Source organism: Gossypium hirsutum, chromosome D08 (assembly GCF_007990345.1).
Source record: "Gossypium hirsutum isolate 1008001.06 chromosome D08, Gossypium_hirsutum_v2.1, whole genome shotgun sequence".
Classification (NCBI taxonomy): domain Eukaryota; kingdom Viridiplantae; phylum Streptophyta; class Magnoliopsida; order Malvales; family Malvaceae; genus Gossypium; species Gossypium hirsutum.
Genome location: NC_053444.1, coordinates 55,686,643 through 55,699,861, shown reverse-complemented (window position 1 = coordinate 55,699,861; position 13,219 = coordinate 55,686,643). Strand labels below are relative to the sequence as shown.

At 38.7% G+C, this 13,219-nt stretch overlaps 1 protein-coding gene across 2 annotated transcripts; it reads left to right on the top strand.

Annotated features, from left to right (window-relative positions):
* The first annotated feature begins 6,468 nt into the window (after positions 1-6,468).
* Positions 6,469-13,056, top strand: LOC107930642 (extra-large guanine nucleotide-binding protein 3). Of its 2 annotated transcripts, XM_016862324.2 has the most exons (10): positions 6,530-7,127; positions 7,693-7,780; positions 7,861-8,963; positions 9,084-9,221; positions 9,617-9,721; positions 9,802-9,981; positions 10,520-10,697; positions 10,913-11,160; positions 11,757-11,929; positions 12,218-13,056. In XM_016862324.2, the coding sequence occupies exons 3-10, from the start codon at positions 7,998-8,000 to the stop codon at positions 12,810-12,812; spliced, it is 2,583 nt and encodes an 860-aa protein (XP_016717813.1). In that variant the 5' UTR covers positions 6,530-7,127; positions 7,693-7,780; positions 7,861-7,997; the 3' UTR covers positions 12,813-13,056. The 2 variants fall into 2 exon arrangements, with proteins under 2 accessions (XP_016717812.1, XP_016717813.1); XM_016862323.2 differs by lacking the exon at positions 7,693-7,780 and having other exon boundaries at positions 6,469-7,127.
* The last annotated feature ends 163 nt before the right edge of the window (positions 13,057-13,219 follow it).

Here is a 13,219-nt window from a genome sequence, read left to right as displayed (position 1 = left end):
GACGTACTCCCTACGACGTCAACCGGTGAGGGGACCTCGTAGGCTGCAGATGATTGTGGGTTAGAAGATGACTCCGATGTGGATCCACCTCGAGAGCCCAGGCCGGATGATGCAGAAGTTGGCTTATTTTCTGAACCAGAGCCTATTCCAACAGAAGCTGAAGATGCTGAAAGGAGTTCAGATGAGGAAGAAAATCCATGATTCAGAGCATACTCACCTCCAGCCCACAAGCAGAATGTCGATCTATCTGTAGATGATGCATTAGAGTTTCCAAATCTACCACACCAGTCTCGTGGTCGTACAAGTTCGGGGGTAGATTTCGGTAAACTTAAAGTTGGTAATCAGTTTACCAACAAGGATAGTTTTATTGGTGCTTTGAAACAACATAGCATCAAAAATGGCGTTAACTACCACGTCGTCAAATCAAAATCTAATAAGTTTGAAGTGAAGTGTGCGGTGCAAGACGACACATGTTCATGGAAAATCTACGCCTCGTTAAGGAAAAGGACAGGGTTGTGGGAGATAAAAAAGTACAAAGGTCCACATACATGTGCTGCAGGTATAGCATTGATGGTATCTGAATAATACTTTTATTATGCAATGTTATATTATTTAATGTACTCCCTTTATAGGTGTTTCACAAGATCATCCCAAAATGGATTCAGCTATGTTAGCTAGCTTGATACTGCCCACAATAAAAGCAGATCCTAGGACTTCAGTGCCGGTGTTAATTGCCAATATCTATAGCCAAATGGGGTACACGCCCTCTTACCGTAAGGCTATGATAGTTAAGCAAAAGGCGTTGGAGAAGATGCATAGTGGGTGGGACGCCTCATATAATGAAATATGGCAATGGTGTCAGGTGCTAGAGAGATACGTCTCAGGTGCCATCACAGACCTTGAAACGGAACATGCGTACTACAACGGCCGATTGCTACGTGGATGCCAAGTGTTCAAACGCCTGTTTTGGACCTTTAAGCAATGCCGAGATGTATTTCCATACTGTAAGCCGTTGGTACAAATTGATGGTACCTTCATGTTCGGTTGGTATACTCATCGGCTATTGCTTGCAGTAGCACAGGATGACGGTGGGAGAATTCTTCCAATTGCATTTGCAATAACACCGGAGGAGTCGTCTGATGACTGGGGTTTCTTTCTCTCTAGGTTAAGGAGGCATGTCTACCCCCAACCTGATATCTGTGTTATTTAAGATCGGGGCGCCGGTATTCTAGCTACATTTGATCGAGAGGGAAGCTTATGGCAGCGCACACACCATAGATATTACCTAAGACACGTTGCTTCGAACTACTACAGGTAATATCTATCTAAGAGCGAATGACGACAAGTGACCAACATGGGTATTTAGTCTATATCTGTGTTATTTCGTTTGTCAATTTGAATTAGTTTTATTGGTAGAAGTGGTATAAATCATTCGCTATGATCTTATATTGGCAGGGTATGAAATAAATAAAGATCGTTTTCACGAGATGTTGGCAATTTTACGTTCAATTAACGCAGAAGGGGCGGACTACCTTTGTAACATACGTTTCAAACAGTGGTCACAATCATACGACGGCGGCCTACGATATGGCCATATGACGTCGAACTTGGCTGAATGCATAAATTCTGTTCTTAAAGGAACGCGCCATCTACCGATAACATCCGTTGTGCGGGAAACATATTTTCGTTTGGCGGCGCTATTTCCAAAGCGAGCAGCAGGTTATGCAGGCCAGATGCAGGGAGGCCATGTATGGTGCAGTAATGTAGTTCAAGAAATAAACAAGGCCAAGGCGATGGCAAACATTATGCACACAGTGTGTCACGATCGAGACAATTTATGGTTTCGCGTGATAGAGTTTGACAGACCGCACCAAGGTGTTGTTGGCGGGCAATATCGTGTACACTTGCGGAATAGGACTTGAGACTGTGGGAAGTTTGATGCACTTCGATATCCATGCGCTCATGTTATTGCAGCTTGTTAGAAACTCCTTTTGGATCCGATGAGCTATGTGGACGAAGTGTACAAATTAGAAAACATGCACAACGTCTAGAGACACGTTTTCCCACCGGTCCCAGATAAACGTAAGTGGCTGCCCGTATCTCTTGCTCCTTTTAAGCTGTTATCGGATAGAAATTTACTTTGTAAACCAAAGGGTCGACCTTGCTCGACTAAAATACGTAACAATATGGATATCCGAGAAACAGCCAGTCAAACGAAGTTGTGCAGACTCAAATTATATAAAATTATTAATGGTTAGTGAAATTATGAAATTATATAAAATTATTAATGGTTAGTGAAATTATGAAATTATATAAAATTATTAATGGTTAGTGAAATTATGAAATTATGTAAAATTATTAATGGTTAGTGAAATTATGAAATCATATAAAATTATTAATGGTTAGTGAAATTATCAATTGAGTTAGGGTTAGGGTTTTTAATTAAGTTAGGTTAGGGTTAGGGTTTTTAATTAAATTATGTTAGGGTTAGGGTTTTTAATTGAGTTAGGTTAGGGTTAGGGTTTTTAATTAAGTTAGGTTAGGGTTAGGGTTTTTAATTAAGTTTGGTTAGGGTTAGGGTTTTTAATTGAGTTTGGTTAGGGTTAGGGTTTTTAATTGAGTTAGGTTAGGGTTAGGGTTAGGGTTTTTAATTAAGTTTGGTTAGGGTTAGGGTTTTTAATTAAATTAGGTTAGGGTTAGGGTTTTTAATTAAGTTAGGTTAGGGTAGGGTTTTTAATTAAGTTTGGTTAGGGTTAGTGTTTTTAATAAAATTTGGTTAGGGTTAGGGTTAGGAATAAACTTCTACTTTATTACATCAAATAATATCAAAATAACTCAAAAAATTTCTATTTTTTTACATAAAAATAATATCAAAATATTCAAAATATTTGTACAAATAAATTTAAATACGACAATCAATGTCTATGCCCGGGGGATTCAGTGCCACATGGCGGCCGTCGACGGTTACGAGCTGGATTCCTCCTTTCTCTAGCTTCCGACGGCGGTTATTATTCCTCCGGTGGGGCTTCTGGTTCTTCCGGTTCGGCATCTGGTTGTCGGACTTGGGACGATAATCCACCTTAAAGAATAGTGTATGTGGAGGTGTTTGCATCAGGAACGGCGACGGTGTTTGAAACTCATACGTTGGTGGGGATTGGTAAAAAGGAGAGCTCCCCGACGGCCCCCTTGCGATCCCTCGTGTGCCGCTGGCTTATGTATCGGTGATCCACTCGGCATAACAAAAAATAGAGCTAAAATGGGCATTTGGCTCCAACCTACCATAAGACTCTAAAAAGGATACATATAAAGGTAATGGTACATATAAGGGTTAGGAAACGCACCTAGAATCATTTGAAAAGGCGGTTGCGTGGGTATCATCGGTTGATTTGCTGCGTCGAGTGACTAACTCGGTGCTCTCGTTGGGCCTGGTGATTGCATGGCCACTGATGATGCGCCAGGTGAACATCTGGGCCTCGTGAGGGCTGCCTTCGTCATCTTGTCGTCCTCGATTTAGAGGCCCGCGCCTTTCCCTTTCGACACGTATTTGCCACTGCCTCCGCTCTGGTGTCAGTAAATACGGCTTGCCATGGATCCTGAACCATGGCATGTATTCTGGAACGCACGCTAACTCCGGAACGATGATCGCTTCCCGAGTAGGTATATATTCATGCCAATCTCCCCACATATCTATGTACCCAGACCAGTATCTCGGCCAATCCGTATTCAATTGCCGAAGGTCGATTTTGTGTTGCTCGTCAAACTCCTTAGGATCCATGGGAATCGGTTGTCTACACCCAAACTGTCATAGCACTCTGTCTGACTGGTGCGGCTCCACGGTTGTGTAGTTGATCAACACGACTTTCACGTGCCAGGCGTTTGGATTTTGTAAGAACTTTTCCAGAATTACTGCCTGAATTGCCGGATCCTCGTATGGTGTCCATTCAAACTATATGAACATGATAGAAATATTAGTTATATACATAATAATACTAAATACTAAATACCAATCGACTAGCGAATGTATGGAAATATCTATTTGGAATAATACTTACTTTTGCTTCCGGCCATTGGTCCAATAGAAGCCGTATATCTTCAAGAGTGGACGGTAATCGAGCATAACTTGTCGGATGGTTCCACCTAATTACATAAATTTTTAGCATACTTTTATTTTTAAAAATCTACATAATAATTGTAAAATGTAATATAAAATTAACTCGTTATGAGTGGGAATGTATATGGATGGTTCAGCCGAGGACGTAGAAATGGAAAGCGAAACCGTGCCCATGACTGCAGTAGTGACAGGCAACCTCCGATTTTGGCTCTCCTCGGTCGCGTCGCCCCGTACAGCTCCCGATATAATGTAGCCAAGACGACAGACCCCCAACTTAATTCATCGGCTGCTCTAAAATCAACGAGTTTCAGTAGCCATCTTAGATGTACGCGGCTCCGTGACGTGTCAGACATCAGATAACCTCTAATTATTTGAAGAATGTATGCCCGAGTATATCGGATTCTTTCAATTTCGGTTGAATCTTCATTCGGATCAGGAAATGTGTCACGTAACCAGCCCATCTCGACCTTAACTCCCTCCATTTTATCCGGAATTGCACCCAAAAGCTCGTAGCACACCGCCTCCCAATTGCTAAATTGGGCAGACCCAGTGACTGGATGCCCGTCCACGGGCAATCCCAATTGCAGATGGACATCTTTTAGAGTGATAGTGCACTCTCCACATGGAAGATGGAATGTGTGTGTCTCGGGTTTCCACCTCTCGATGAACGCACTGATCAGTTTCGAATACAACTTGCATCCTCGGCCTACCGTCGTCACGTGCCAGAAACCCGCTTCCCGCAGGTAGTTCTCTACCAACGGTGATGGAGGAGCATGCATATTCCGGATATTGCATTCTAATACCCGATCTACCTCTTTTTGTAACAAATAACAAATTAATAATTATCTAAAAATGCATAAATAAAAAATTCTTAAATAATATTTAAAAATTAAATTTAACATTTACCATTTTCATTTGTTCCACCGATATGTGATGCTTATCAAGACGAGTCAATGATGCGGCCATTGATGAAATCGGACAAATTTTTACGATTTATAAAAATATAAAAAAATTTAAAATTATTTTAAAAAAGAAAATTGAGAGGAAATTGAAATCAAATATGGATTTGAGAGAATTTTGGAAGGAAATTAAGAGAATTTTGGAAGGAAATTGAGATAATTTTGGAAAGAAATTGAGAGGAATTGAGAGGAAATATGAGAGAGGATTTGTTTGTGAAAAAATAAAAAGGGGTAGGGGTATTTATAGTTTTTTTTTTACCGTTGGGGGGGACAACAGTCAAATTTTTGACCGTTGGGTACTGTTCACGCGCGAGAGGAAATCGCGTCCACGTAAACGCGATTTCCTGACGCGTACCCTGACATCGCGCTGACGTGAACGCGATTTCGCGAAAAATGGTCTATTCCGATAAATAATGAAATTGAGGGCCCATTTCGGTAATTTTTTACAAAAAATGGGCCTTTATTGGTAAATTGCCCGAAAAAGTTAACATTGGTTAACTTTGCTGATGTGACATCCATGTGGATTGCCACGTCAACAATTAATTAATATTTTAAAATATAAAAATAGTTTTTAATTTTCAAAAAGGTAATTAATTTCTAATGGCAATCTACAACTTTATAATCTATTTTGGAGTGATTTGAAGGAGAGATAAAATATAATTAGAGGATTATTTGAATCCATGTTATGAATTAATTTAGATATAATCAAATGTAAATTTATAATATATTGTTTGATTAAGAATGTGAATATATAAGGTCCCAACTCCCAAAGACTAAATCCATTATAGTTGCAGCTGAGGTATACCAACCATAATAAAAACCTTGGTTTATTGACTGGGACCTTCATCCCATGGTCCCCATTTGACATTAATTGCTATTCTCTCCTCTCATCTCCCTATTTTCGACTCATCTCAACATTCAATTTTTTTTCTATTGTTCGTTAATTTCTGGAAAAGGGAATTGAATATTCGGGGAAAAGAGGGTTCATCACCTTTTTCTCTTATAATAATTTCATTAATTTATGATATACCATAAAAGGTTAAAATCTGCTATTAATCCCTATACTTTAAGAGATAAAGATTCAATCCCTTTAATTTTTTCAATTTTAAAAAAAATATTTCTGCCTATTTTTTGTCAAATATATGCTACATCATATGAGGGTAGTTTAATCAGCATGCCAAATTAATAAAATTTTAATATAAAATACTTACAATTTTAATGATTGGAATGATATTTTTAGATTAAAAAATTAAAGGACTTAATTTCTAACTTTTTAAATATAAAGATAAATTTCAAATTTCGTCAAAAGTATAGGGACTAACAACATATATTAACCAATATAAAATTATGATAGATGATGGCCTGGTGGGAATGAGCCGTGGCCCATAGTACTATGATCAGGCCTCTGGTGATGCCTGCTCCGCGTTTTTCACGCCCACAACAAGGAAGGCAAACAAACAGACATAGAAGAGAGAATCTATCACACTCCTTAGAAGGCGCGTGATCCAACACAAATATCTTGGTCGTACGGTTCCACATCATCACCACCATAGGCGCCAACAGTACCCACGCACGAGGCCACACTCAGTAGAGCTCGGGCCTCGGGGCAGCTCATCCCCCCACCCAGTCCTCAACTCAACTACAACAAACATTAAAAAAGTGAAAACCACTCCTTCAGACAATCCTGCAACTGCTGCTGCTACTGTTGTTCATGAAGTTCTTAAACCAAAAAAGAAAAAAGAAAATAAGAAACTTGGGGGCCCACATTTCTCTCTCTTCTTTGTCTGTAGTGTTCACCATTTTCATCATTCTCTACAAAAAAAATGGACTGATGTGTTGTAGTGCAGGCTCTCTTTTTTGGTTTTGCAGAGAGGCTTTTTGAAGATTTTATTTTTTATTTTTCCCATCTCTCAGAGTCTGGGATTTCGTTTTCTTTTCTTGGATTTCTTCAAAGCACAGAAAAGAAACAATTCGAAGAAGCGCAGAAAGCAAAGGCCTTCTCTACCTTTTCTTTTTCCTCTCTGAGGTTCACTTTCATTTTCTTCCTTTTCTTTCAGGTATCTTCTTGGTTTTTTTTTTCTTTTTTGGGTTTTGTATATAGTATTTGTTTGATTGACCCTAAGATTTTCTATGTGTGGATGGGTATGACTGCCTTTTTTTTTATGGTTCTTGAAGTTTCAGTAGGTAAAATGTGATCCCAATGTTTTCCATTGTAGACTGATTCAATTTTGTTCTTTTTAGTTGGAAAGTCATGTTTAGCCTCAAAGCTTGAATGAAGCTTGAAATGTCTATTGTTTGACTATAAATGAATTCAATCGTATTTTTCTTAAAGTTGAAAATTTCTACATGAGCCTACATTACCATTTGACTATCAATTTTAACAATCTTCTATGGGTTTAGGATATTATTTATAGGTAAAAGTCTTCTCTTGGGTAGACTTAACAAAATTGATTTTTCCTTTATTTTTTCTGTTGGCTGACTGCCGATTATTTCAGTTACTTCATTCCAAAAGAGTAGGTGTTTAAGCTATATGCGTGTGGGCCTACTTTGTTGTTCAAATTATGCCTGAATCCCATGCTTGGTTTTTGAACATTTGAATTTGCTTTTATTTCATTTAATTAGGGTCAAATGGTTGATCTTTTCCAATATATCCTTTGAAACTGGAAGGTTTTCTTAGGATGGCAATTTTATGTTGAAGTCTGGCTGCTTGGTAACTATTTCTGGTTTCATTGGCAAGCATGCATTATAAAGGACCCGGAAAATCTCACTGTTCTGACAATTGCTTTCCAGGTAATTCGAGCTTATTCATGCACGTCTCTGGATGTTATAGAGCATAGTTTGATAACTATGTGTGATACTTGAGGAGTTGTAATTTGAACTTGAAGCTCTATCCCAGCATATAGCACTTCGGTATTGTATTCAAATAAATGGAGCAAAAGGAGGGTGAGAGTTGGAAAAAGTTGGTCGGGAAGATGCTTCCACCCGGTGCCTCGCTCCCTGAAGATTCATTAGAGCTTGATTACTCCATAGCAATAGAATATAAAGGTCCTCCAGTTGCTTATGAAGTACCTAGAGTTGAGCCTCTGGATGTAAATTCACATGCCATCCCTACTGCAGAAGCTCTGTCAGAGTCCCAAAGATCAGTTGCTAATACTGCGACCCTGCTGATTGAGCCAATCCCCTTGCCAGTGTCTCATATTGCCAGTGTCACAAGTCCACGTACTCAGAGTCCAAGGGTTTCAGCAAGCTCTGAGTCCCTAGTGTCTGTGCTGCAAAATCCTGATTTTTCTTCGGTTTCTCCTTCAGCATCACCTGGCTCAGTTGGCAACCCTCCTAGTAATCCTCCTAAACAAGTTGTTAATGAAGGAAAGAGAGTTCCAGTTGTTACATTCAATACTGTTGAAAAGTCGGATAGGAAAGATATGGATATGGTAAAGAGAGTCTTTCCTGAATATGTTGGGGTTTCAACAGAAAAGAAGAAGAAGAGAAGGGTTTGTTATCGATGCGGTAAGAGAAAGTGGGAAACAAAGGAATCTTGCCTGGTTTGTGACGCTAAGTATTGCAGCAATTGTGTGCTTAGGGCAATGGGGTCGATGCCTGAAGGACGAAAATGTGTGACATGCATTCGCCAGCCAATTGATGAATCAAAGCGCTTACGATTAGGTAAACATTCTAGGCTCTTGTCTCGACTACTCAGTCCATTGGAGGTAAAGCAGATTATGAAAGCAGAGAAAGAATGTTCTGCTAATCAGCTCCGGCCGGAGCAGCTAATTGTGAATGGATATCCACTGAAGCCTGAAGAGATGGCTGAATTACTCGGATGCCCTTTACCTCCTAGGAAGTTGAAGCCTGGAAGATATTGGTATGACAAGGAATCTGGTCTATGGGGAAAGGTAAGTTAATATGATATGCTATTTTATGTTTCACTTGGCTTTTCTATTTGAAGAAGCAAGCAGAGGAACATCTAGAATATGAGGACTTGATTCGACTATCTTTTCTTATTGAATTGGCAGGAAGGAGAAAAACCTGATCGCATCATTAGTTCAAACCTAAATTTCACTGGCAAGCTTAATCATGATGCAAGCAATGGCAATACTGAAGTCTATATGAATGGAAGGGAGATTACAAAACTTGAATTGAGGGTGCTAAAGGTAACAACAATAAAAGTTAATATGGGATCTATTATTTGTTGCTCTTGATCATTGTTTTTCTTTTCTGCTTGATTCCATACATTTAGGACTCTTAATCTCATGTTCTTGTGGTGCTAAGTTGTCTCCTCCTTTTATACTTTATATCATAACCAGTTAGAAGAAACAGATTCCTTTTACAAAACTCTTTTAACACCTTAGTTTTCTGCATTATGCCTTTCTTTTAGACATCCTAATATATGTTTAACCTCAGCATTTGATAAGAATGTGAATGGGAATAAACTATTTATCGAATGCATGTTTTCATATTGTATAACTAATCATGATGTATCCTTCCATTCGGGCTGAAATAAATAAACAAATAAATAATAATTGATGTATCCTTTTGTTGTGTTCAGTTGGCAAATGTGCAGTGTCCACGTGACACTCATTTTTGGGTCTATGATGATGGTCGTTATGAGGAAGAAGGTCAAAATAACATTAGAGGAAACATCTGGGAGAAGGTACATAAACTTCTAATAGCCTGAATTGTATCATGGATATTATATGTAATGTGATGTGGGTTTTGGTTTTTATGAGACAGGCAACAACTCGTTTTGTCTGTACCTTGTTTTCTTTGCCTGTGCCCCATGGTCAACCTCAAGGAGTGAGGGAGGAGGCCAGCAATTATAGTACTGTTCCAAATTACCTAGAGCAAAAACGAACCCAGAAGCTTCTTTTACTTGGGCTTCAAGGCTCTGGAACAAGCACCATCTTCAAGCAGGTTTGGAATTTTCTTGTTGCTAATGTACTATTTTCTTTTAACAATTATGCTTTGTGTTGCTATGCCAATTGCTTTAAGTGGTATTGGAAATGAAAGTAAAGCCACTTCAGAAATTTACACCTACAAGGAAGTTAGCTAGATTATCTTGCTTGAGCATGAAGAATGTCTGTCATTCCAATCTATTAGTAGATGAGGAATAATTAAGATGATTAGGAAAATTTAAATCGTGGATTGGCATATAGTTTAACCTCTACAATGCTTTCAATGGCATTGGCTGACTGTGTAGTGGGGATCATATTAGTCAACTTATCTGAATTCTGCTTTTCTTTATGCTTTCTTGGTTTAGAAACAATTGGTATACGGTGTATACATGATTAAGATGTGGCTAATTTCCCATTGTGCTTAATGATAAATTCAGTTGCTAGGATCATCTAGAGCTATGTTATCTACCCAATTCAGCACAAACAGCTAGGTTTTTACAGTCTAAAAATGTTGTTGATGCCATTTTATCTAATGTTCACTATGCATTATTGAACAGGCAAAGTTTTTGTATGGAAATGGGTTTTCTGCAGAAGAACTGCAGGATCTGAAGTTGATGATCCAGAGTAACATGTACAGGTATCTTAGTATATTATTAGATGGGCGGGAGCGGTTTGAGGAGGAAGCAATGTCTGGAATGCCAGAACTAGCTGCCAATGATCAGAACTTTGATGCTGGTAATGTTTGCCAACACCAAAATCTTGTCTGCTTTTGAACTAGTTTTGAGCTTTTAAAGTAGAACATGGACTTGTTTCTTAGATGTGTTTCATTGCTTGTTTATAGAAGCTTTATACATGATGGTGCTTCTAATGTCTCTCCAAGCTGGCCTAAAAACTAATTAGCATCATTGCAACTCTTTCAACATGTAATCAATATTTGAATCTTGTGTTAGGTGGGGAGGTCGAGTCTGGTGAAACTAACCAGTGTGTCTATTCTATCAACCCAAGGCTAAAGCATTTTGCTGACTGGCTTCTGGATATTATAGCCACTGGTGATTTGGATGCATTTTTCCCTGCAGCAACGCGTGAGTATGCACCATTAGTTGAGGAGTTGTGGAAAGATCCAGCTATACAGCACACTTATAGAAGAAAAGATGAGCTTCACTTTCTTCCTGATGTTGCGGAGTACTTCTTAAGCAGGGTATGTCAACTTATTTTTATGTTTGATGTTGGCCTAATCATTGCCAAAATTTAGATGGCTGTTGATATGTCAAGTTATTCATCTTGAAGAAGATTCCCCCCCCCCCCCCAAAAAAAAAAAAAAAGGCAAGAAATAAGTGAACTCAAATTACAGCAACATCTTGTGTTGCAAGCCTTAGATAGGGATCTAGTCACGGGACGATTTGGCTAGGGTCTTCCATGAGAACCAATGGTGAGAGAATTGTGAAAGAAAGGGTGGAGCTCTCCAAAAAGGGCTACCAATCTTGGAGCTTAAAGAGAGATATTTGCCTATCTCAAAGTTGAATTATTTTCTGCTTGCTCTTTCATTCCATTTGTTGTTTAAATAACAAGGTTAGGCTGACTAATTTAGGTAGTACATGATAAGGATTCTAATCCCTTTGTTATAGGACTTGACTAAAAGACATAAATAAGACTAGAATATTTATAGAATAGTTAACTGATATTATTTTATATTGCTGCCTTAATTTGTGAGATCTTGATTGCATACTTGAGTCTTGCGTTGATTCTATTGATTTTTTCCATCCGTAACACGTGATATGCTTTTGTTTCCTTCAGGCTGTAGAGGTGTCGAGCAACGAATATGAACCTACTGATCGTGACATTCTTTATGCTGAAGGGGTCACCCAAGGGAATGGCTTGGCTTTCATAGAGTTTTTGCTCGATGATCGTAGTCCAATTTCTGAAACCTACACAGACAATTTGGAAGCTCCCTCACAGCCATTAACCAAGTAATTCTTTCCTGACATTCTGTTGTTGCCTTATGAAAGATTTCCTCAATAATGTTCCATAGATGCAAGCAATTGCATCACATAGAGTTACTGCACCAATGTTTGCAATAATTTCTTTATCGTATTGTTCATATGAAAAATCATTAAAGAAAATGCATTCAATTCCCGTCCTTTTTTTATTCCCCAGTATCCGCAGTATCCGCTCTTACGTACTTCAACCCCAAGGCATATGACTATGAGATTTGATCTTGAATCAGTAAAGCTAATTTAGCCTTTTTGCTTTTATAGGTATCAACTCATAAGGGTAAATGCAAAGGGGATTAATGAAGGATGCAAGTGGGTGGGAATGTTTGAAGATGTACGAGTTGTAGTCTTCTGCGCGGCCCTCAGTGATTATGATCTGATGTCGGTAGCACCAGAGAGCAGTGGCAGTGGACCGCTATTTCAAAATAAGATGATGCAGACCAAGGAGTTATTTGAAACAATGATAAGGCACCCTTGCTTTAAGGGTGCGCCGTTTGTGTTGATACTAAACAAGTATGATCTCTTTGAGGACAAAGTGAATCGGGTGCCTTTAAGCACTTGTGAATGGTTCATTGATTTCAGTTCAGTGAGACCAGTCCATAGTCACCAGCCTCTGGCTCAACAGGCTTACTTTTACGTTGCGATGAAGTTCAAGGATCTTTATGCTTCCCTTACAGGACGGAAACTTTTTGTGTCACAAGCTAGGGCAAGGGACCATCGGGTGACCGTTGATGAAGCATTTAAATATACAAGAGAGGTTCTCAAATGGGAAGAAGAGAAAGATGAAAACTACTATGGAGGAGAAGACTCATTTTACAGCACAGATGTTAGTTCCACGCCGTTTGTGCGGCAAGAATGACTGTGCATTTGGAATTTGCTTGTATTCTTAAAATGTAAAGAAAGCTGCGGGAGCATTGTGCTAGCTATGTATTTCATTTTCCCAGAATATCAATTCAATGATATTGGTCATGTTAGGTTTGATTCTTTGTTATGCATGATTCATTACTGCTTTGTAATGCTGAGGTATTAAGTGTTCCATGTGATTCAGAATTATGTAAAACTAGCAAACTATGAGATTAAAGATGGGGCTTATTTTGAAGAAATATGCAGCTTATGTTTTCTCATTTACGAGTATGGAATCATATACCGTTACCTATAGTATAAAAACCCAACCTGGTGGTATATCAATCAAATAGTTTAATTGTTCAAGATTGGCAATCATCCTATAAGATTCATTCACATCACAGGTAAATGGTAAAACCTAAT

Bases quoted from the DNA above. Each gene is read 5' to 3' on its own strand.
- LOC107930642 (XM_016862323.2), top strand. From the start codon at position 7,998: ATGGAGCAAAAGGAGGGTGAGAGTTGGAAAAAGTTGGTCGGGAAGATG. The intron at 9,722-9,801 runs GTACATAAACTT...TTTATGAGACAG, and splicing joins GAGGAAACATCTGGGAGAAG to GCAACAACTCGTTTTGTCTG. The intron at 9,982-10,519 runs GTTTGGAATTTT...ATTATTGAACAG, and splicing joins CAAGCACCATCTTCAAGCAG to GCAAAGTTTTTGTATGGAAA.